At 42.7% G+C, this 22,728-nt stretch overlaps 2 protein-coding genes across 3 annotated transcripts in view; both read right to left on the reverse strand.

Moving 5' to 3' along the window:
- PTP4A1 (protein tyrosine phosphatase 4A1) overlaps window positions 1-4,686 on the reverse strand; it is a 65,256-nt gene extending 60,570 nt beyond the window's left edge. For both annotated transcript variants that reach the window (XM_069235744.1, XM_069235743.1), the window contains exons 1-2: window positions 4,551-4,686; window positions 1,347-1,439 (exon numbers count right to left, since the gene is read on the reverse strand). In XM_069235744.1, coding sequence (XP_069091845.1) covers window positions 1,347-1,439; window positions 4,551-4,655 — 198 coding nt within the window. In that variant the 5' untranslated portion in view covers window positions 4,656-4,686. The remainder of the gene's footprint in view (window positions 1-1,346; window positions 1,440-4,550) is intronic.
- A 17-nt stretch (window positions 4,687-4,703) lies between these two features.
- Window positions 4,704-12,081, reverse strand: LOC138296532 (uncharacterized). Its single transcript, XM_069235745.1, has 2 exons — window positions 11,866-12,081; window positions 4,704-5,135 (listed from the first exon to the last, which is right to left on the reverse strand). The coding sequence occupies exons 1-2, from the start codon at window positions 12,079-12,081 to the stop codon at window positions 5,040-5,042; spliced, it is 312 nt and encodes a 103-aa protein (XP_069091846.1). The 3' UTR covers window positions 4,704-5,039.
- Window positions 12,082-22,728: the final 10,647 nt, after the last annotated feature.

Raw genomic sequence — 22,728 nt, forward strand, 5'->3', positions numbered from 1 at the left:
TCCCCGCAAGAAGCGTGAGACTTCCCGAGGCTCCCCCTGACCGTGACTGCCTGACTCTAAAATCCCGACGGCTGGAAAAGACCCTGCACCCGCAGCCCCCAGCACCTGAAGGATCGGAACTTTAGTGCAGGAGTGACCCCCAGGAGGCCCTCTCCCTTGCCCAGGTGGTGGCTACCCCGAGGAGCCCCCCCCTTGCCTGCCTGCACCGCTGAAGAGACCCCTTGGTCTCCCATTGACTCCCATTGGAAACCCGACGCTTGTTTGCACACTGCACCCGGCCGCCCCGCGCTGAGGGTGTACTATCTGTGTCGACTTGTGTCCCCCCCCGGTGCCCTACAAAACCCCCCTGGTCTGCCCTCCGAAGACGCGGGTACTTACCTGCTGGCAGACTGGAACCGGGGCACCCCCTTCTCTCCATTGAAGCCTATGTGTTTTGGGCACCACTTTGAACTCTGCACCTGACCGGCCCTGAGCTGCTGGTGTGGTGACTTTGGGGTTGCTCTGAACCAACAGTGGGCTACCTTGGACCCCAATTTGAACCCCGTAGGTGGTTTACTTACCTGCAAGAACTAACAATACTTACCTCCCCCAGGAACTGTGAAAATTGCACTGTGTCCACTTTTAAAACAGCTTATTGTGTTTTATGTAAAAAGTATATATGCTACTGTGATTATTCAAAGTTCCCAAAGTACTTACCTGCAATACCTTTCAAATGAGATATTACATGTAGAATTTGAACCTGTGGTTCTTAAAATAAACTAAGAAAATATATTTTTCTATAACAAAAACCTATTGGCCTGGAATTGTTTCTGAGTGTGTGTTCCTCATTTATTGCCTGTGTGTATGTACAACAAATGCTTAACACTACTCCTTTGATAAGCCTACTGCTCGACCACTCTACCACAAAATAGAGCATTAGTATTATCTCTTTTTGCCACTATCTTACCTCTAAGGGGAACCCTTGAACTCTGTGCATGCTATTCCTTACTTTGAAATAGCACATACACAGAGCCAACTTCCTACACTTAAGATTGAGAACATATTGATTGACTGATTGATAAAAGCAAAGAGGTTTGCCCAGTAATTCCACCTCTACCCAACCCTTTAGAGCATGATTCAAACACTAATGCTAGCAATGGCACATCAGTTCAACTAGCTCTTTAGCATGCTACTCTTAAGTCCCAAATCCTTGACGATGAGACTTTGTGGCAAGGCCTGCAAATGATATGCAGACAAGTTCCGTAGATGGGGAGTTCGGCAGAATATATAAAACTACATTATTATTAATACGCTTAGGAGGCTTGAACACGGGCTCAAAGACACAAACGCAATTGACGTTTACTTACCAACACCTGGATGCCTTCTTTTTCTACTGGAGCAGTGTCATATGTGGCTTCGCATACTCTTACCACTGTGGTAACACCATACTTCTTTAGTTCCTTTGGGGGAGAGGGAAGGCATTAGAGGAATGATTAGCATGGGACAAATTGCTGTTGTGCCCTAAGGGCTGAAGGTCAACAAGATATCAAATGCAAGATGAGCTAATGCAGCAAGGACATGTATGTATTCCTTTACTGCTACAATTCGTGTAATCACATTTGTTTAGGAAAGGCTATGCTGCACACATTTCTAAGTCTTACAAGAGCGATATGAACTCATACGATAACAAGAGTAGGGCACAAAAAGCACCAACATGCAACAATTTTAAAACTTATTGTGCAGCGAATTTAAAAAAAAAAAAAAAAAAAAAAAAAAAAAAAGGGTTAGCCCAGAGCAATCAAAAGTATAAGGATTTCATAGCACTGAAATCTCAATTTCTCTGGCAGACCAAACTAGGATTGCACGTACACACTCAACAACGCCTTCAGCTCATACATTTTTTTTTAAAAAGAAATGTTGATTACTTTTTGAAATACACAGGCATTTAAGTGTCTTTGTACACGTGACACTTGGCAACTTCGTTCAGCTTCTAATGTGCTTTGCGAGAGCGAAATGTGTGAAATTCGTATAGATTTCCTTTTCTTAAATAAGATTTTCTATCATTAGGTTCTTCATTGACGTTCAGCAATAAAAACCTAAGTTCAAATTCAAGGGTCCTTGGTGCTAGTAAACGACTTTTTAGAAAAGAAAAAACAAAGCAAAGAAACGAGGTAAAGAAAACCAGTTTTTCAAAGTTGAAATTGAAACCTGCACCCTTATAGCCAGGTAAGAGATCTCAGCTCATATGTTAAGCTCTGTACTGGCAGTCGTTTCAGTTTGTGTAAATGGAACCATAGGCCCCCGAATTAATAAGGATTACCGCCCTAATTCACCTTTGAGTGACCTGCTTGGTTTATGACTCCCAAGACCTTCTCCCCCGACTGATTATAAAACAACCAGTACAGTTGAAACAAATTACAAAACGAATCCCACACGGAGACTTAATTTGGGTGCATATTCTGGAATTCAGGCAGTATTGCTTTCAAAATAGGTCAACAACCCTTCAGGTTATCGCATTACAAAGATAGAAAAGAGAGTATTTCACAATAAAACGCATGTGGCAGATTAACCACTTCTGGAATGTGCATGTTTGCTACAGAAGCCAATTCACCCTTGGATAAACTAGGGCTATCCAAAGGACATTAACCCTTCGAATATAGATGGTTTGGAACAGCAAAGTCTTTAACAAGATCAAAAGTGACAAACGATTTGGGCAAGTTTCTACGTTTCCTGATCTGTTTGCTAAGTTTGCTTTGGGAGCAAAATGGAGTCTTCTCGGGACTCACTGATGCTCATTGAGAAGGTGTGAAGGAGCCTGTATGCCTTGTTGTTGCTTACCCATGCATAAGAGTAAGTTTTCAGCTAGCCAAAAAGGTCCAGAGACGCAACCACAGCACCCAGAGGCACTAATAACAATTCTCCAAGTGGAGGTGAGTTGAGCGGTGCCTTTACATGGTGACACTTCCTCCCTGCACAGAGCTTCGATTTCTTTTCTGTTGGCCCTACTACTAAGCAGCTCCAGAGGGGCCCAAGTGGCTGTGGGATTTCACACCACCACTGTAATGCACTGTGGGTTTGCTACTCTACACTTTCAAATACCTATATTTGCCAGAGACTGCTTAGATCCCCTCTGAGTGATAAGCCATTGACTTGGAGGCTCTAGAGGGACTGCAGGCAATGAGATATGGTAATTTTAAGAGGCACGACTACGGACCTTAAACTAGGAAACCTTTTTAGGAGTATCCACAATCATTCCATGACCGCCAAAGGAGCATAGTATTTATAGTTATGGGCTTGCGTCATAGTATGCAGTAAACACGTTACTCGTTCAGTTTCCATTTGTAAAATATATTCTGAGATATTAAGGGCTGCCTTTACAAAGATTCAACTCTTGCTAAACAATCACATCTTTACTTCAAGTGTAACAGCTATCATATGGTGCCCAGCCAACGCTACACAACCTCCCTTGAGCTACATCTTTACTGCTCTCCCATGTTTACCTGAAGACACAAGATGGTTTACTATAAAAACTTTACCTCACAGATGAGCGACGGGGTCAGTTAGCAAGGAACGCCACCACTGACTTAAGTGTATGGCTATTTTTTTTTTACCAATGCATGGTACAAAGGGTTAGCAATAACTGCACATAAGGTCGTATTGGCGCCAACCATAAAAAATGATCAGATAAAACTAAAGTCAGAATGCAGGATCAGGCTGTGCCGCATAGAAAAACCTTCCTCTGACAGACACCTAGTACCTCTCCTACCCACTCCACTCGCTACACCACCCCGCTGCAGTCCAGTCCTGCAAAAGTCCTATCCCTGGGGTTTCTCCCTTATATTTTAAGGGGATAGAAATCAAAGTAGTGAGGGTAAGGTTTGTAGAGGCAAAGAGTGATAAACTGTCTGCAGTTTAAGTGCAACCAGAGAGAGAGGTCGGTTGGGGAGGGGGGGGGGGGTGGCTGAAAACATGGAGCCTCATATGTTTTCAGTAGTTGGCCAGTGCGCTAGAGAAAGGCAAAACACCAGAAAAGGCATGACGTATGCGTGCATTTCACTAATTATATCAAGCGGATTTTAAAAAGGCAAGCCCACAAACCAATTAAACTGAAAGGGTGTGGTTAAAAGCACAAAGAGATTACAACAGGGACGGAGCGCTTTTGCGCTCGACCCTAAAAAGGAGAAAGGTAGCACTCACCTGTGGAAACAAACAGTACTAGCTAACGTTTAAAGGACTCAAACTGCCTTTAAAAGCAGTCACATACAGATCCTTCCTACCCAAGTAAGACGGATAAGCACGCAGCTGAAGAGTGTACACCTTAGTAGACTATGATTTAGCTGTATTTTAGGCAAAAACATTGAGCGGTTAGTGGTAAACACAGCCAAACCTTCCAAACACACATGAAAAGGGATATACCAAAGACAACATAAAACATTTTTAGTTACTACAGCTTTTGAAATAGAACGCTTTCTCTAGGCGACCTATTTATTTCAACGATTCCAGTAAAGAACACTTAAGTACACAACCAATTTTTAAATACGAACTACACCCACATTCCGACAATACCTTACCTCTATAAACTTGTTTAAGGTTGCGTTTGTTGGGTTGTGTGTAATGAGGAATCGCATGTTCTTGTAGGTAATTTCCACGGGTGCTGGGCGGTTCATTCGAGCCATTTTTCAAATTTAGATACCAAAAAAAAAAAAAAAAAAAAAAAAAAAAAAAATAATGCAAGACTAGGAAAAGAATTATATATAAAAAATAACAAAAATCTAAAGGGACTATTTATGCAAGAAAACTGAAGGTTCCGTCACTACTCCACGTTGAATTTGCAATGCTTGCAAGTATGATGTTGAAGCAATGGGAAGTGAAATGGACTTCCTAGCGAGAAGCAAACATTCTTCCGTCCAGTAATACTGAGACAAGAAAGGCAGTGCACTGGGATTTACCCCATCCAGGTCCTTTCTGAGGTGCCCAGCCGAAGCCCAGCAAACTCCTCTGATCCAGCTTCACTGCTTTTAGGGGGGCTTCTTGGTGGAGTAGTAATGAATTTCTACAGTTCACTTGTCTGCATAGAGGTCATGCTGTGCCTGGCAGTAGTCTCCACTGCCCTTCAGAAACTCCATAAATGTGTGACCAAGTACACCACAGAACTGCTGTGAAAAAACAAAATTACAAAGGCTTTATTTAACTAATTATCCACACTGACGTGTCAAATTTTAAAAGAAGTAGTTTAATGTTGTTCAAGCACATCTTACGGCATTTATCAACTTAATATCATTAAAATTTGATTCCTGTATCGCCACAGCTTTCTAAAACCAACTAGATCATTCTTAGTGGGTCAAGTTTTCATTTTTATGGTTGATGAGCAATTAGCCTACGGTAGTAGCCTGAAGCCAGAAGGCTACAGATAATAAAGTTTTGAGTCCATGATTTGCTTTGGCAACATAAAACTTATTTTTGCAACTACAGGGGGGGGGTGGGGGAAGAGACTTACAATGCGACATATAAAGCAACACAGGAAAAAAGTGCAACCAACCATTACACTCTCACCAACTCTATTGACAAAATAGGAATAAACAAAACCCACAGTAAAGGTGAAAGCTTACACAAGAGTTAGGTAAAGCATAGAAATTACTCAAAATGTTACGAGGCAGGTCTGCAGTTGATGGCCTAAGGTATTCCTGATGAATTTTAGTGGCTTTACATGTTTGAGACACAACTGTAACTGATTTTTTAACTATGGAAATTTCTGTAAATATACACAAACGCTAAAAAAAATTAAAAAAAAAAAAAAAAAAAAAAACCCTTCATCTTAAGTAATGATTCGCGAGTGCATTCTCTTTTTATTCCCCGTGCAAAAACAAAAATGCTAGAAAAATGAAATGACCAACCCACGGTTAAAATTATGGTTCAACTGTGAACCCTTAAAATGCGTGAAAAATTGACATTTATGGCACACTACTAGAATCCTAACAAGCTCTGCCAAGCACAGTACATGATCTCACAGATCACAAATTCTAACAACACTTAAGTGTTAATATTAAACGATCTGACACAAATTGGTCAAATTTAATGGGCGAGTGAGATGGCTAGTGTCTACCTGTGCGATGTGGGTCACATAGCCAGATGAATGTTTGTGGGTGAATGGCTAATTAAGGGTGTTTGTGTGATGGTGGCCGTTTGGACATATGTTGATTATGATGGTGGGTATGTGAATACGGCTTTTTGGGCATTTACTGATAGTTCTTCTGGCATATGATAAGGGGTGGAGTTGTAATGGAAGTTGGCTCTGTGGGCACTGATTTGTGCGTGTGCAGGTAGACATGATAATGGATGATGTAAAGTTGTATTTTGTTGGTTGTGCGGCCTTGTGATTGCGGTGTTGTGAGGCCATGCCGTAGCTTGTCATACATGGTAGGCATGTTATTTGGTCATGCAATGGTGTATATTTGGAGCACCCTATAGACTTAGTTTTTTTTAAATGGTGGCTGTGTGATCATATAATGGGCGAGTGAGCCTGTCAACAATTGTTTGATCGTAATTTCGGTAGGTACTCAACAGTGGCAGTATGATTGTGTGGATGTATTATGAGATCATCTGAGATGTCAAGTGGATCCTTTGAGACATCAGTGGTGGTGTGTCAGGTGATGAGCAGTGCATCACGGAGAGACAAGTTATGTTTCTCTTAGCACGTCATAACTGGTGAATTTCAGGTGTACTTAAGTGTAAAACCAAACAATAACATCACTTTTAAACATGTGTTTTGTCAATGAATTACTTAGGGCATTTGCAATGGGAAGGGATAAATAGGATTACATTTAACTGTTTTTTGGGAATTTGAACCGAACATTTTCATGAATTATTTAATGTTGGCTGTTTGATGGTGAGTATGCTACTGTATAATGGGTGTGACAATATGGTTTAATGTGGTTGTGTTGACAAGATGGACACAATGTATTCACAAGCATTTGCATGTGTGGGCAGCCATCTTTTAAGGGTTTAAAAAACAGATACTGCAACAACCAGGAAAGAAGTAAATTGAAAGCAAGCAGGAGCAGTGGAGTAATACAGCCCGTCAAAGTGTAAGCAAGTCTGACGAAGAAGGCTATTGTGTTCAATAAAAACGCTAAGATAAAAAAGCTGAAGGGTGAAAGAAAACAAGAATAGGTAAGCAACAGTCAAATCAGAAGCAGGAAAGTAAGTCAAAAAGTTAGCTAATCATCAAGAAAAGGCCGACCAAAAGCCCACTCCAAGTACATGGTATTGGAAACAAAAGGTCTGCCTACATACAGGCAGCAAGAAGAATCTGAAGCGGACACCTAAAAACTTTAGCCAACTGTAGAAATATTAACTCCCCTCAGAAATATTCTCTTAGATGATGGTGTTATTTTTTTCTGAGGACAGGTTCTTACCATCTGGCAAGAAGTTACCTAAAACTAATAAAATATAGTGCATTAGACCAATGTCAAAGAGACCTATCGGAGATCTGACGCAAAGCAACTACCAGGAAAACTAGGTACCAATAACAAATTAAGTGGACGCACACTCCTGGTTCAGCTAGACCATGATATAATCTACAGCCACATAGACACATTGGCAAGGACATCAACAACTGTAACAAGGACTGTGCAGACTCCCTCGCACCCATCAAATCCAACAAGCAAAGTAGATCACAAAAGCAGGCCAGCTGGTACACAGAAGACCTCAGTTCCCCCAAACGACACTGTAAACAGCTAGAAAGGAAATGGAGAGCCAGACACGACACCACCAACAGAACTACCTACAAAGCTGCACTTTGATGCTAATACCAGCAAATAATAGATAACAAGAAAAAGGCACTAGTGGACAGCACCAAAGGAAGTGGAAACTCCAGTAAGATCCTCTCGATTGTTAAGATAACCTCGACTCAGCCACTGTCACCAACATCACTGCCTCCCAACATCTTTCCGACAACCATGACTTGCCTCTTACTTTACTAATTAGCTTGCAATTAGGGCAGAAGTGTTTCTCAGTTTATATTTAGACACACTTTAAATAACTATATTACTAAAGCATGATGGAGTAGTGCATTTACACGTAGTACATTTCCAATAAAGTCCAAAAACGTTTCCACTAACTTGCAGCATTACTGAAAACTATCTAGAGTTTAACAATAATGTGTGGAAATTGGATTTCAGAAAACATTTATCGTTTGCACATCACCAAGTGTTCTGATTTGTTTTCATCCTATTAAGTTTTTCTTTCATCACACATAAGTAACTGTACCTCCCACACCACTTCAGGAAGTTTCAGCGAGTGCCCATTCACAAGTGCAGCCAATTCAAACTTCTCACACGCACATGCACAGTCCTACACAACACAGGACCACAGGGATGTGGAATTCCTATCGCCCGACGCCCAGGACATCCTGTTTGGGGTCAAGGGCAACAAGTTTTTATGTTTACTTTGTCCTTGGGACAAGTAGGCCCAACCCTCTGCAGCACAAACCCTTTGGCTGCCTGTTTACAGAGAGTGAAACTCTCTGCAGTTGAGGTAATGTGTTTCCAAATGTATTTATGGTTCATTATTTGAAAGCCTTCATTATTAGGGTAAGTGCTGTAAATAAATGTTTTAAGGTCACACTTCACTACTGACGCTGGTTCCAGTACAAAAAAACCAACCATGTATACACATTTTTGAAAAGTTTAGGCTATGAGGCTAAGTATAATGCTCCCAGAATGCTCTCCGATTAGATGCAAATGAAGTGTCATTTAGTAAAATGTGTTGATGCATGCTAGTATTTCCCAAAAATATTTCTAATGGAAAATCAGTGTAACCATTTTCAACACGATTATGGGAAGCATGAAAATAAACAAACACTGACAAAGCCAACTGATCTGACATATTTTTATAAGTCTTTTAGTTTCATCAATGCGTGTCTTATTTTGACATGGTTTTTGTAACACTTTATTGTTGTGGGAGCTACCAGGCCCTCAACATTGTAACAAACACTGGCAAAAAAAACCAACAAAGTTTTTTAACTCTAAAAGCACATGTTGCCACCAGTGGCATAACAAAGGCCCCGCAGCCGCCCTCCAGGGGGGCCCTTCAGCACAGCACCTGCCGAGTGAGTCTGGAGAGGGGGCTCCTCCATGTTCTTTGCAAAGGGGCACCCTCCAGTTTCGTTACGTCACTGATTGCCACTGTAGTTCCTGACACTGAACAAAACTACTTTGTGTGCCAATATGCTCCGTGTGGAAGAGCAGAATGCGATCACTCACAGTAAAGCCAGCCGAAAGAGAGAAATAGAAGTTTAATAAAAACAAAATGTCTTTGTTAACACTAGACCTAATTAGGGACCAAGACCCACATGTAGGTAGCTTTTTGCATGTCGCAAACTGCGACTTTAGCTGTTTGCGACGTGCAAAAAGCACATTGCGCTGCACAAACCCAGTTTTGCGATTCGGTAACCTGGTTACTGAATCGCAAAACGAGTTTGCGACTCGCAATTAGGAAGGGGTGTTCCCTTCCTAATTGCGACTCGCAGTGCAATGTAGGATTGTTTTGTGACCGTGAACGCAGGCGCAAACCAATCGCAGTTTGCACCCATTTCAAATGGGTGCTAACACTTTCGCAAAACCATTGTGAATGTCACTGTAAACATTTTTTCATTTTTGTAATGCATCTCGTTTTCCTTTAAGGAAAACGGGCTGCATTACAAAAAAAAAAAAAATAATGCTTTATTGAAAAGCAGTCACAGACATGGCGGTCTGCTGTCTCCAGCAGGACACCATCCCTGTGAGGGCCGCCATTCGCAAGGAGGTCGCAAATTGCGACCCACCACATGATTATTCATGAGGTGGGCATTTGCGAAGCCCTTGCGAATCACAGATGGTGTCAGGGACACCATCCTACATTCGGATTTGCGACTAGCAAATTGCGAGTTGCTCTGACTCGCAATTTGCGGGTCGCAAATCTGAAGCTACCTACATGTGGCCCCAAATTCTTAAAGAAAGTCACAAAAGTGCACCCATGGTATATGTCGTACCCCTATAAAATATTTGTGAACTGTATTTTAGCATGGGTAAATACGATGTGTAGATTTGCTCATGTGAAAATCTATTGAGCATTTGCAAGTTCGTTTTCCCTCCAGCCACTTTCTTCCCAACCCTGGAAGAAGTCCTAATTCTGCCATTGTCAGGAGTAAATGTCCAACCTTTCTTATTATGGGAAAATATTAGAGAGAAGCTGGTGAAAATCTTTAAAACATGCAGGTTAGTAGGTTTGCGGACTCAAAGGCATTCCAGCCCTGGAACTATTGCTTACTGCTTCCTCCAGCCCCAGTATGCAGATCTGCACAAAGGTGGCAAAATAAGGAAATTGCTACAGTAGGGATTGAAACTGCAAGCCCTACTATGGTAGTAGCCCTGGAATAATCAGAGAGGCTATTATCAGAGCACTTACATAATGAGATCGCTGCCATAATTTGTCGCCACACTACATGGCACCAAAGGGACAAGTAGATCTTTTTACAGGACAAGTAGATTTGAGAAGCAACCTGTCCCCTGGACAAGTAGATATTTTAATAAATTCCACACCCCTGGACCAGATTACGTGAACTGCATACACTTGCAGTAACACACCAGACGCCTACGCTCATTCCCTAAACTTGCGAAACCAAAACTGGGGAAGGGGCGGGGGATCGTTCATTCTCCTCCATCACACCCTAAAACATGGAACAATCTCCCTTCTACATAATCAGAGCTGCCGCATTTCTTGAGTTCCACATGAAACTGAAGACTTGGCTTTTCGTTTAAGCACCTTGGGGACCAAAAAAACTACACACCTGCCCACCCTCTCAGGTGATCACTGTATTATACAGCTCAGTATAATATAACATGTTCGCTACTCGCCAGGAAACCTTTATCCCAGGCCAAAGCAAAACTCAGTCATAACATGAGTGTTACAGTTGACTTGCCAAGGACATCACCAACTTCGTGTCTTAAGACTAACAGCAATCACTGCAAATATTAAAGCTTCTGTAGCAAAGAAAACAGTGGGGCTTACGTAGTTTTAATAATACACAATAAATTAACTGTCGGCCTTTGTATATAGGACACTTTAGAGATATAACCCCGTAAAATCTAGCTGACCAAGGCGCGTGCGCCCACTTCATTTGTTCTTGCTACGTAGCTAATTTAAAGTAACAGATCCACTTCCAAAATATCAATGCAGACACTCGACTGTGCGGCTTTAATAAAATAAAATCGCAAAAACGAAAGCCAAGCGCTATTGGCTGAGCTGCGCGAGATAACGCTGCATTTGCCACCCGGAACCAAAACCCTCTGTACGGGGCAATTTCTGGTGAACAGCTCCCCAGGACAAGTCCCAACTTGTCCACATTTCTTCTACCTACCAGACCAAGCCTCTTAATCCAGAACCCTCCCCTGTCAACGCGCAGCATGTGAGGCTCAGGTGAGGGGCATGTGACAGGTTCACAGCGGCTCCTTTGTGCTCGGAACCTCTGAGCGTCGCTAATGCCTCCGCGACCACTGGGCGGGGGTGGGGGAGGCTGGCAACAGGAGTCCGACAAGAAGGTCGGGTGAGGAGCGGGCACCGGAGAAAAACGCCGAGAGGTAGGCTTTTCAATCCCAGGTACCAGTGTCCCACAGGGTGCGTTTGAAAGGCACCAGATGAGCGAAACCCTCGAGAAAGCAGTGGCGGCGTATAACCCCGGCAGAAAAAGGCGATTCATCCCATACAATGAAGTATGCGGCGAAAAGCAGGGACACGACTGAGAGGTGGAGAGACTCGGGCCTTGAATCGGAAATGCCACTACCATCTAAACATGGGCACGTCGATTATAGGTGAACATTCGCTAGAAAATCGGTGCTCGATACTTACAGGGCTATGCTTACTCATTGAAGATCGCGTCCTGATCATACAGACGGTCCCTAGTGCTTGGGGTGAGGCGGACTCCAGCGGGCAGCTGGCGGTGTACCATACAGCGGCGGGCAGGCTCGGGGACGCGTCCACGGCGTCAGCTGCACTCTGCCTCCACCGCGCGCAGACTCCAAACCAGGGCCGGATCGAGAACGCGCACGCCCCGCCCCTATGCATTTACCATCACAGGCTTCCCATTGTTGTCTGTAAGACGAGGTGCGTCACAAACCAACGGACAAATCATGCGGCGAAGTAGGCGGATCCGTAGGCCACGACCTACCCAAACACGCTTCACGACCCCTCCCAAACTACGGATATGTCCAGAACGCGCTTGAGTGCGTTTGACGTCAAGACGCAGCAACCGGTGTGAACCAGTTGTTGAATCAAAGCGCCAGCTTGGTTGGTAAGGGAGGGGGAGGTTTTCATGAGTGCGGTGGTTACAAGGATTCTCTTGATGCGTCACTGATTGCGTGTTTGGTGTGACGCAGTGGCCGCATGGACATTTAAGTACTGTCTACCAGTTTTTTTAAGGGGTTACGGTTCAACTTTTTCATTCAGTACTTTTCAGCCCATCTCACGTGCTGGCAGTTAGTGCCAAGTCACCTCTGATTACTGACTGCTGTACCAGCTACCGGTGAGATGCTCTGCAAAGGAAGAATAGTGCAAAGTTTCCGGCTAGTGGACATTAGCTAAATAATTACCTGAAGTGGGCGACTAAAACCATAGAACTAGGAGCCACTAATTCTGTATCTACTGCTAGCAAAGCACCAGAAGTACTAGTTGCTAACTTATTCACTACTGTATAAGGCTTTCTTATCTCGTCATTTAGAACTACTCCCACTATAGGAATAATGGTACTGAGAGAGCGTAGTTTTTTATTACATATTATAGACGTGAAATGCTTATGATTACCAATGCTACATTAAATAAAATATTCATTGAAATATATTCATTAACATAAAGGATTTTATGTGTGTAAACTAATGTCAACTATAAGAAATAATCGTTCATTGATTGCTAAAACTGTACACATTAAAACGTATAAAACTGCATTCATTAGAACTCGTATATCTTAAGTTAGCATGAGTCAAGCAAAGCTGTGTAGCTCTCATATTAAAGCGTATTCTTCTGTCTCTTCAGTGTGCTGACTTGTAAAAGACCATGACCCAGCGATTGTTCTTTTTCTTCAATAGTTCGCAACAATACCAGATTTTCTCATCCGCATGCTAGCAGCTTTTAGTGTAAAGTTATGTGCTTCGAAACATTAATGGACACTTCCAAGGACGATGGAGCGAGAAGAAGAGAACTTTTGACCTGATACGTATAAAGACAATGAAGTAATCCCGGATGAGCCACCTACGAAAATACGTCAATTATGATGACCAATTAGAACATAAAGTTTTATCAAAAATGACAAAATGCATTACTTAATGTATAATTTGATAGGTTAACAATGGTGGGGTGTATTGACTGACCAATAGAATTTTGGGGGAATGAATCACGGAAAAGGGATAAAAACCCATGACACAGGAGACAAACAGTCATTAGGTAGGGAATGATATCGATTGCATCACGAAACTCTGTCACTCTATTTGGTGACCTGAGACTTAGAGAAAACCATCTTTGCCCATAGACTGCCCCTTACACTTTTCTCCTTATGAGGAGAGTGTCTTTGCCTTTAACTTAGATAGACTGACGGCGATCTAACTGATGTCCTGAAGACGAAGACTGATCCTGAATGCTGACCTATCTTGAGGAGGGTAATAACAACTATTGCTAATGAAATCTACTTACTTGCTTTTCTTTCTAGATACCAACTGCTGTATGTTTTTGATTAGAGACCTTAGTTAGATGTTTTCCAAATTGGTGTTCAAATTGTTTTGCATGAAGCCCAACATGCTAATGCTAATTAGAGGTTAGACGAGGTATCCATTTTGACTGACAAACCGACGTGATGCTATGCTGAACTAGTATCTTAGAACATTCGATGTATTATGATTCACTTAGATCCATCTGATTATCTATGCTACTGATCTATGCATTATTGAAAGCTTATTATGGTTGTCATCTTGTGACTGTGCTTATATGCTTCCTGGCTTTGAGATTGATGCTTTTGCTATTAGATTGTAATCAATAGGGAATGAAATTCATAAAACTCCATTAAGGTGTGGTTATTCGTGACTGAAAGGTCATGATTGCGCCGAAGGTTTATTAATGACTAAAGTAAGATATATTTTGGTGTTAACTATTGACAATGTTATTGACATATTGATTGATATATTGATCAGTTATCTCGTCCTACGGTGTCTCACCACTGGGCCCAAAGATTCATCGTCCTAAAACGAGTCCTGATGTGTATAAATTGACATAGACGGATGCGTTAACAGTTCTGGTAGCAGAGTACGGTTTGGCCCTTGGGAGCCCTAGGACGGAGTTTTCATTGTTTAATTGTTTTCTTGTGATAATACAATTTGGAGAAATGATGAGTTGCTAGATTCGCCATGGCTTTCCCGGGATCTCGGAGCCTGCCTAAATGAGTTGGGAATGTTCTCGGCGCCATAGTATGTGTGGTTAGGGTCTTTTGCGCTTATTAAATCTTATGCACTTTGCAGGTGATTGTGAATATTTGAGTGCGATTAGGCCAAATTAAGTGTTGTTTAGAAGGAGTGAGCGTACTCCACAGCATGAGAGTAGGGAAGTCGGCGTACTTCATGTGAATGCAGCGCTTGTTGCTCAAAATTATCCACGTGGTTGGTTGTTGTATACGGGCCTATTGAGGTCTAAGACTCCGGAGTATGATGTTAAAATGGTTTATGTTGTAATCTGTGCGGTTTAGTAGGTCAATCGGGCGTGGATGACAAGTCAAGTTTCGAGTTATGATGCATGTGTGAAACCTTTGATGGAGATTTGACAAGTTCTAAAGTGCACTAGAAGGAGTCATTGACAAGTCGAGAGTAGGATTTGCAGGTCGAATTCTGCTTGCGTATGAGGGAACTGAGAAGGGGAAAGTAGCGGCCGAGGCTTCAAGTGAAATCTCTGTAAAGTTCTGAAGCGAATGTGTTACCTTTCCTGTAGTAAACCGGCAGATTTGTGTTGTCATTTAAGTGCTAGCAATAATTCGCATTGGTTTGTATGAGTTGTAAGGAGTTAGCGAGGTGTGGACAAGCCGCAAGACTTTGTCAGCTGCAGTGTGTGTGAGTGTGATGTCAGTGGTGCCGCGCTGGGATAGGTCAGATGTCGAGAGGGGTCGCGCACGGATTGGTTGCCGTCCGTGAGAGGCAATAGGTTGAGCAAAGGGTAGGTGAAGAGTGTCCTGGGAACTAAGCCGTTTTTCTGATTAAATATAAAATAAAATGAATTTTGTTAAGGCATTCAAAAGCGCTTTGAAAGGAGATGTGTATATTGTTGCAACTGATGGGGAACCTACACCACCTGAGGGTACACCAGCTTACACGGTTATGGAGGAAAAGGGTGTTGCACCGTGTTTATGGATAAAACAATGGCGCAAACTAACAGAGAAAGAGGGGTGTCTAGCGTTTCCGGAACATGGAACATTTAATCAAAAGGTGTTAGAAAATTTGAGGTGGATGTTAAGTACGCAGAAACCACCTCCAAGACCGGCACAATATGAGGCTTTGGCAATTTGGGACCTGATGGCTCTTAAACATAGACAAGAAAGATTTCATAGAAGATTGACAAGGGCAGAAAAATCCTATGCAGAGGCTAGGTGGGATAATGAGAACAAAATGTGGAGACGAGGAATAGTGGATGGGTTAAAGTTTTTTCTGGCAATAACACAGGGAGAGGAGACACAGGGAAAGAAAGCTTCTTGCAAAACTGACAAAGATTCAGGCAAACTCAAAGAGAATAAAAGGTCCTGGGAAGAAGAGGATGATTCAGATGATGAGGCGTTTATGGATAGATTGTTACATGATCGTCCTCCACCATACGCGGTGAACGACAGTGCTCCAAGTACTAGCTTGAATCCTGGGAACCAGACAAAGGAGAAGGGTGTTACTAATACAGCACAGACTAGCGATACAGCTTTGATACAGAATGGTGTCAGTGTACCCACTGCACCAGACTCGCTGATACAGTTACAGCCTCCACCACAGATAAAAAGAATTTATCCCGATGTCCCAGTACTCAAGACTACTACGAACTTGGTGGTACCGCCAGACCCGATATATACAAAGCCAAGGTTAATACAGATTGAGTCAACTCCACAGTTAGTGTCACAACTGCCACAACTGATACCTGGGTATAACCCAGTAGCGGGTCCTTTGAAAGAACCTGCACCAGGATTATTAGAGCAGACCTATGGTGTCGCCGCTCCAAGAAGCTTGGGATCAGGCCAGACACCTGCCGCTATATCACTACCTATTACTGTTGGTCCCCCAGTACCATTATATGCACAGGAGAAAACAGGGACACACGAACAGGGGGTTATGACTCATGAAACGATAAGAGGAGGGCCTATTATAACTCCACAAATAATGGCCCAGGGAGGACAGGTTTGCGAACAATCAAGACCCTTAATGGATCTCAGTCCAATAGGGGCACCTCTTGAGGCAATGCGACAAGCAGGGTTGGGAGTCCTGACTCCCCAAACTATGAGTACAAATACCTCATACACTCCAATGATACATGCAGGGAACATTTCACTGCAGGGTTTTACAGTACAACAGTTAAATGAGTGGTTAGAGAAAACTTGCACATCACAAAAGACTACAGCGACTACAATCGAACCTGAAAAAGAAAAACAAGATGAATACCTAAATCTAGTACGACTAGGAGCAGAAGCTGCTGAATTGGTGGATGGAACAATAGGAGTAAATAGGTTGGAGTCTTACACTGAGGCAGAATTAAGGTACTTATGCCCTAAAATTACCAAAGAGGTAGGCAAAGTACACCAGAAATTAACGAATTTGGCAGACAAATACAATATCGACATTGGAAACACGAAACATTTGAAACGGAGTTACAGATTAGATTTTGACACGAAGGATTTTGAACACATGAGATCTGCAGGCATGAAGACACATTTGAAAGAGTTGCTGCAAAGCGCACAAATTTGGGGTGCACTAGAGAAATGGGAAGGCCGATGGGTAAAGAAAAGAGATAAGGGAAAAAGAGATAGTCCAGGATCTAATGAAACAACAGTCACACCAAATTTAGAGACGGGGAAAATCCTACCTATGAGAGAAACAGCTGGTGGTGTTTTGGTGCATGTGCCTTGGTCCAGGGGAGACATTTTGTCTTTTACGAATGATTATCCTAGGTTAAGAGAAAAAACGATTGAGTGGTATCAACAGACAGATAGATTCGTGAAGCTTGCGAAATGTCTCTGGGAAGACTTAAATACCTTGTTTGAGATTATTGTTCCGCCAGACTTGTGGCTCGAGTGTAAGAGAGGGGTAGATTGGCCCACAGAGGAACCAGCAAGGGATAAAGTGACTGGAGCACCTTCTGAAGAGGTGATGAAATATTATCATAAAGTAATTGAGTTTTTGAAACAAAAGGTGTCGCCGAAGGTAACTGATTGGCAGAAAATCGACAGACCTCTCAAGAGGTTAAAGAGTCAATACATGCATATTATGAAAGGTTGTTAAAGGCATTCAAACATTACAGTGGAACTAAAACAATTGAACCGAAGGACATGAATCATCTTGTGTTCAGATTCGTCGAAGGGCTGAGACCGGAGGTCAGCCAAATGATTAAAAATCATTTGATTTGTTGGCAAGCTAAACCGATTGATGAAGTATTACAGTACGCAAAATACTGTAGTGACGAAATTGAGTTGAAGCAGAAAAAGTTGAAGGAGAAAGTGATGGTGATGCAGATAAGGGCTGCACAGGCTGGAATACAGGGAAATGGTGTTCAGCAAATGATACAGCAACAACCGCATTTGAATGGTGTGTTTCAGGCACAGCCGAGAGGTAGAGGTCGAGGGTTTGTGAACCGTGGTTCGGACATGAATAATGTTGTTATTCAAAATGATGGTCAAGGAGTGAAAAAGATGTCACCATGTCATGCGTGCGGGGGCGTGGGACATTGGAAACGGGATTGTCCGAATATAATGCAGGATGGTACCGTTCAGCAGAGTATTAATGCTGGTACACTACAAAATTCACGAGGTCCAAGAATGAGACCCCAGAATCAAAACTATCAAAATAATTTGGTGCAAATGTCAGGGGTGCAACCTATGCAGCAAATGCAAATGCCGCGTTTCCAAGCAGTGTCAGTACAACCAATACAACAGCAGATCCCTATGGTGTCTAGACAACAAATGCAGTTACCCCTGGCTCCGATGGGACAGCAACAGGTGACGCTTCCTCAACAGGTCACAGGTCAGGTAACAAACCAAAACAACACTGTACAACAATTCCCATTACGAGGTGAAAATGATATGAATGAGGATTGGTCAGATGACAGCCCAGACAGTGAAGAGTGCAGACTCGCAGCATCCTTAGAGGTAGACCAGAGAGGCCCATATATGGAGGGAAAAGTAATGGGCTACAAAGTCTCACTTTTAGTCGATACAGGAGCCACACGCTCTACGGTTCGCAGTGCAGAGGTACCAAGATTACCTCTCTCGGGGCGCACCATACGAGTGGTTGGTGTGGCTAACCAGTACCTGACTAATCCAATCACTGACCCAGTGCAGGTTGAAATCGGAAATTTTCAGGGCCTGCATAGATTTGTTGTATGCGACTCAAGCCCAGTATCCTTATTAGGAAGAGACTTATTATGCAAAACCAAATGTTTGATTACCTGTTCCAATGGTGGAATAGAGGTACAGACAAACAGTGATGATGAGGGAGATGAGGGTCAACTCATAGAAGAAGGAGGAGAGATGAATGAAGATTACCCTCTAATTACTCTTTTCCCAGTGTTTACCTTGATCGATCTACCTGCTGATCTGCAAGAATCGGTAACAGAGAAGGTGTGGGATTTGACTGGAAAGGAGGTTGGATTAATCAAGGGAGTAGGTCCAGTCAAGGTGCAGATAAAGCCGAATGCAGTGTTCCCACAAGTGTCACAATATCACATGACTCAGGATGTCCTTATTGAAGTGACACAGATAATTGCGGATTTTCTCAGACAGGGAGTTTTGAAAGAGGTCCTGAGCAGTCCGTGTAACTCTCCAATTATGGGTTTGAGAAAGCCCTGTGGAAAAGTTCAAATTGCGCAGGATTTGAGAAAAATAAACGAAATTGTGATAAAATGCTGCCCTGTGGTTCCCAACCCAGCGGTAATAATGTTCCAGGTTCCTTGTGATGCTGAATGGTTTACCGTAGTAGACCTATCACAAGCGTTTTTCTCGATACCACTTCACGAAGACAGCCAGTTTTTGTTCAGTTTCAAATTCCTGGATAAGGTGTACAGTTGGTGCAGAATTCCTCAGGGGTTTTCTGAGTCACCATCCATCTTCAATCAGATATTGAAGAAGGATTTGGAACCACTTGTGCTGCCTTACAATTCGACTCTTGTACAATACATTGATGATTTGTTGATTGCATCCAAAACCAAAGACAGCTGCAAATATGATACCATTGCATTATTGAACCATTTCAGGAAAAACGGACATAAGGTGTCACCTAAAAAGCTGCAGTACTGTAAAAAAGAAGTGAAGTATTTGGGGCATCTGATTGAAAAAGGGTCCCGAAGAATATCAAAAGAGAGAATAACAGCTGTTTTACAAATGAATCCCCCAACAACAAAGAGAGATGTCAGGATGTTCTTGGGAATGGTGGGCTACTGTCGCCAGTGGATACCCAACTTCTCGATCATTTCAAAACCATTAACAAAACTGACAGGAAAAGAAGTTAAGGATGAACCATACACAATCACATTGACAAAAGAAGAGCTTGAGTCATTTTTAGAGCTGAAAGAGTGCATGTGCAGGGCTCCAGCATTAGGAATGCCTGATTATGAGAAACCATTTTTGTTGTTCTGTCATGAACGTGATGCTTGTTCTTTGTCTGTTTTAACACAGGTCCATGGAGATGAAATCGCCATGTAGCATATTTTTCAGCTACTTTGGACCCTGTCGCAGCAGCCTTACCGGGTTGTTTGCGAGCAGTCGCAGCAGTTGGTCAAAGCCTTTCACAATGTGAGGGCATAGTGATGGGATACCCTTTGACAGTATTGGTTCCACATTCTGTTGAAATTCTGCTGACACGAACTAAGACACAACACATGACAAATGCACGACTTACCAAATATGAGACAATTATTCTGGGGTCACCCAATGTCACATTGAAAAGGTGCACTGTGCTGAACCCGGCAACTCTACTTCCCAATGAGATTACAGAAATAAAAGACGTGGAAGAGTTTGAGCATGATTGTCTGGAGGTGACTGAGCTCAGTACCAAACCTCGCTCAGATATAAAAGATACCCAGTTAGAGGAAAACGATTGCATTATGTTCGTTGATGGGTCCTGCCTAAGAGATTCAACAGGAACATTGAGAGCTGGTTATGCAGTATGTACCATATCTGGTATAGTCGAGGCCTCCTGGCTCGAGAAAGTGTTTTCTGCACAGGTGGCAGAATTGATAGCTCTCACAAAAGCCTGCCATGCTGCTGTAAATCTGAAGGTCACAATCTATACAGACAGCAGATACGGATTTGGAATTGTACATGATTTTGGTCAACTCTGGTCACAGAGAGGGTTCATGCCATCCTCTGGCTCACCAGTGAAAAATGGAGAACAAATAAGAGATTTGTTACATGCGATTCAGTTGCCTCTCGAAATTGCCGTGGTGAAGTGCAGTGCTCACACCAGATCACAAGACTTTGTGTCAATGGGGAATGGTTATGCAGACCAAGTTGCCAGATTTTGTGCATTAAACTGTATATCTTTTAAAGTGCAGTGGGAACTGTTACCACAACCTGAGAATGACACAACCTTAAGTCTAGCATTACGAGTAGTTGATACATTAGACAAATTAAAGACATTACAAAGCCACGTTAGCAAAGAAGAAAAACGTTCCTGGCAGAAAATGCAGTGTGTACAAAGAGCAGATGATATTTGGGTGTCAGAAGAGGGAAAACTGGTTTTGCCAAACAGTCTTCTGTCACAATTTGCCCGATTGTATCATGGGCAGGCACATTTAGGAAGAGATGCCATGATCAGATCCTTTAAGATTGATTGGTTCAATCCAAAATTCAGACATGCCGCAGAAATTACTTGTCACAGGTGCGTCATCTGTCAACAGATGAACGCTGGAAAAGGAACCGTGGTAATTTTGAGCCACATTGGGAGAGCTGGTGGTCCATTTAATAAAATACAAATGGATTTCATTGAAATGCCTGTTTGCGGAGGTTTGAGGTACGTGTTGGTGATTGTGTGTGTTTTTAGCCATTGGATTGAGGCATATCCCACACGTAGGAAGACAGTCTTACAGTTGCAAAACTACTACTCAGAGAATTAATACCGAGGTTCGGGTTTCCGGTTTCTATAGAATCAGATAGGGGAAGACACTTCGACAATGAGGTGATTAAACTTCTGTGTGCCGCACTCAACATTGAACAAAAGCTGCATTGTAGCTATCGCCCTGAAGCCTCAGGACTAGTCGAGCAGATGAATGGTACTTTGAAATCAAGAATAGCAAAAATGTGTGCAGCAACAAACATGAAGTGGCCAGATGCATTACCTCTAGTGCTGATGTCTATGAGAAACACGCCAGATAAGAAAACGGGATTGTCCCCACATGAAATCCTCATGGGCAGAGCAATGAGGTTACCGGCGGTACCTGCAAATGCACTAGTGAATATTACAGATGATATGGTGTTGGATTACTGCAAAAGTTTGGCTGACGTGATTTCTCTCACCAGGTGGAAGCTAACACGTTACCACCAATCGACGAACCAGGACACTCTCTGCAAGCTGGAGATTGGGTGGTTGTCAAGAAGCACATAAGAAAATCGTGTCTTGAGCCGCATTGGAAAGGGCCATATCAAGCGATATTGACGACCACTACTGCTGTGAAGTGTGCTGGGGTTCCCAACTGGATACATGCCAGCCATACAAAAAGGGTAACGTGTCCTGTTGAAGAGGAACTTGAAAATTCCGGTACAGCAACTTCAAGAGGAGAAGTCTCAGAGTCAGAGATCAGTCAAGAAAGATCTGAGACTACAGGAGAGCCCGCTGAGAACAGCTGTGTCCCTCAAACTCTCAGTGAGTTCGAGAGAGGTGACGGAGTGCCAATCTCAGTGGAGGCAACAGGAGAACAAAGACAAGGAGAGGTTCTCCCAGAAGCAGACGAATACAATTCAGAGTCTGAATACAGTGTCGAACAGGAAGGAGAGAGAGACGGAGAAGTGGCAAATTTAAATCAGAACGAAACAGAATCTCCTGAACAAGTTCCAAGCCTATCAGGAGAAAACACCATATCACAAGAGGAGGGTGCTGTCCAAGGTACTGAAGGGAAACGCCGAAGCAAGACGAACAGAGGTGACAATTGGCCAAACAAATCACACCTTAAAATAAGAGAAATAGCAAACGAGACAATAATAGAGGAAAGCAATACTTCACAAACTGACGATCTGAGGGAAGGAGAACAACAAGGAGAACGAAAATTAAAAAGAAAGAGAATAGCAAACAGAAGATATACAGGTCCTGAATGGGCATATGCTACAACTTCTGAATGGCAACAAGAATTCTTAGCATTCTGTTTTGGTCGAGAAATACCAGGCCAGTACTACGGTACCTGAAGAATATACAACAAGAAAACTGAGATAAAGATCGAAATTGTGAAAGCTGAAAAATAATAATCAAGAGTCTTAAGAAAAAAAACAAAAAAAAAAACCTACCGGAA

The sequence above is a fragment of the Pleurodeles waltl genome, chromosome 5 (genome assembly GCF_031143425.1).
Source record: "Pleurodeles waltl isolate 20211129_DDA chromosome 5, aPleWal1.hap1.20221129, whole genome shotgun sequence".
NCBI lineage: Eukaryota > Metazoa > Chordata > Amphibia > Caudata > Salamandridae > Pleurodeles > Pleurodeles waltl.

Bases quoted from the DNA above. Each gene is read 5' to 3' on its own strand.
- LOC138296532 (XM_069235745.1), bottom strand. From the start codon at position 12,081: ATGCATAGGGGCGGGGCGTGCGCGTTCTCGATCCGGCCCTGGTTTGGA. The intron at 5,136-11,865 runs GTAAGTATCGAG...GTTTTTTCACAG, and splicing joins CAATGAGTAAGCATAGCCCT to CAGTTCTGTGGTGTACTTGG.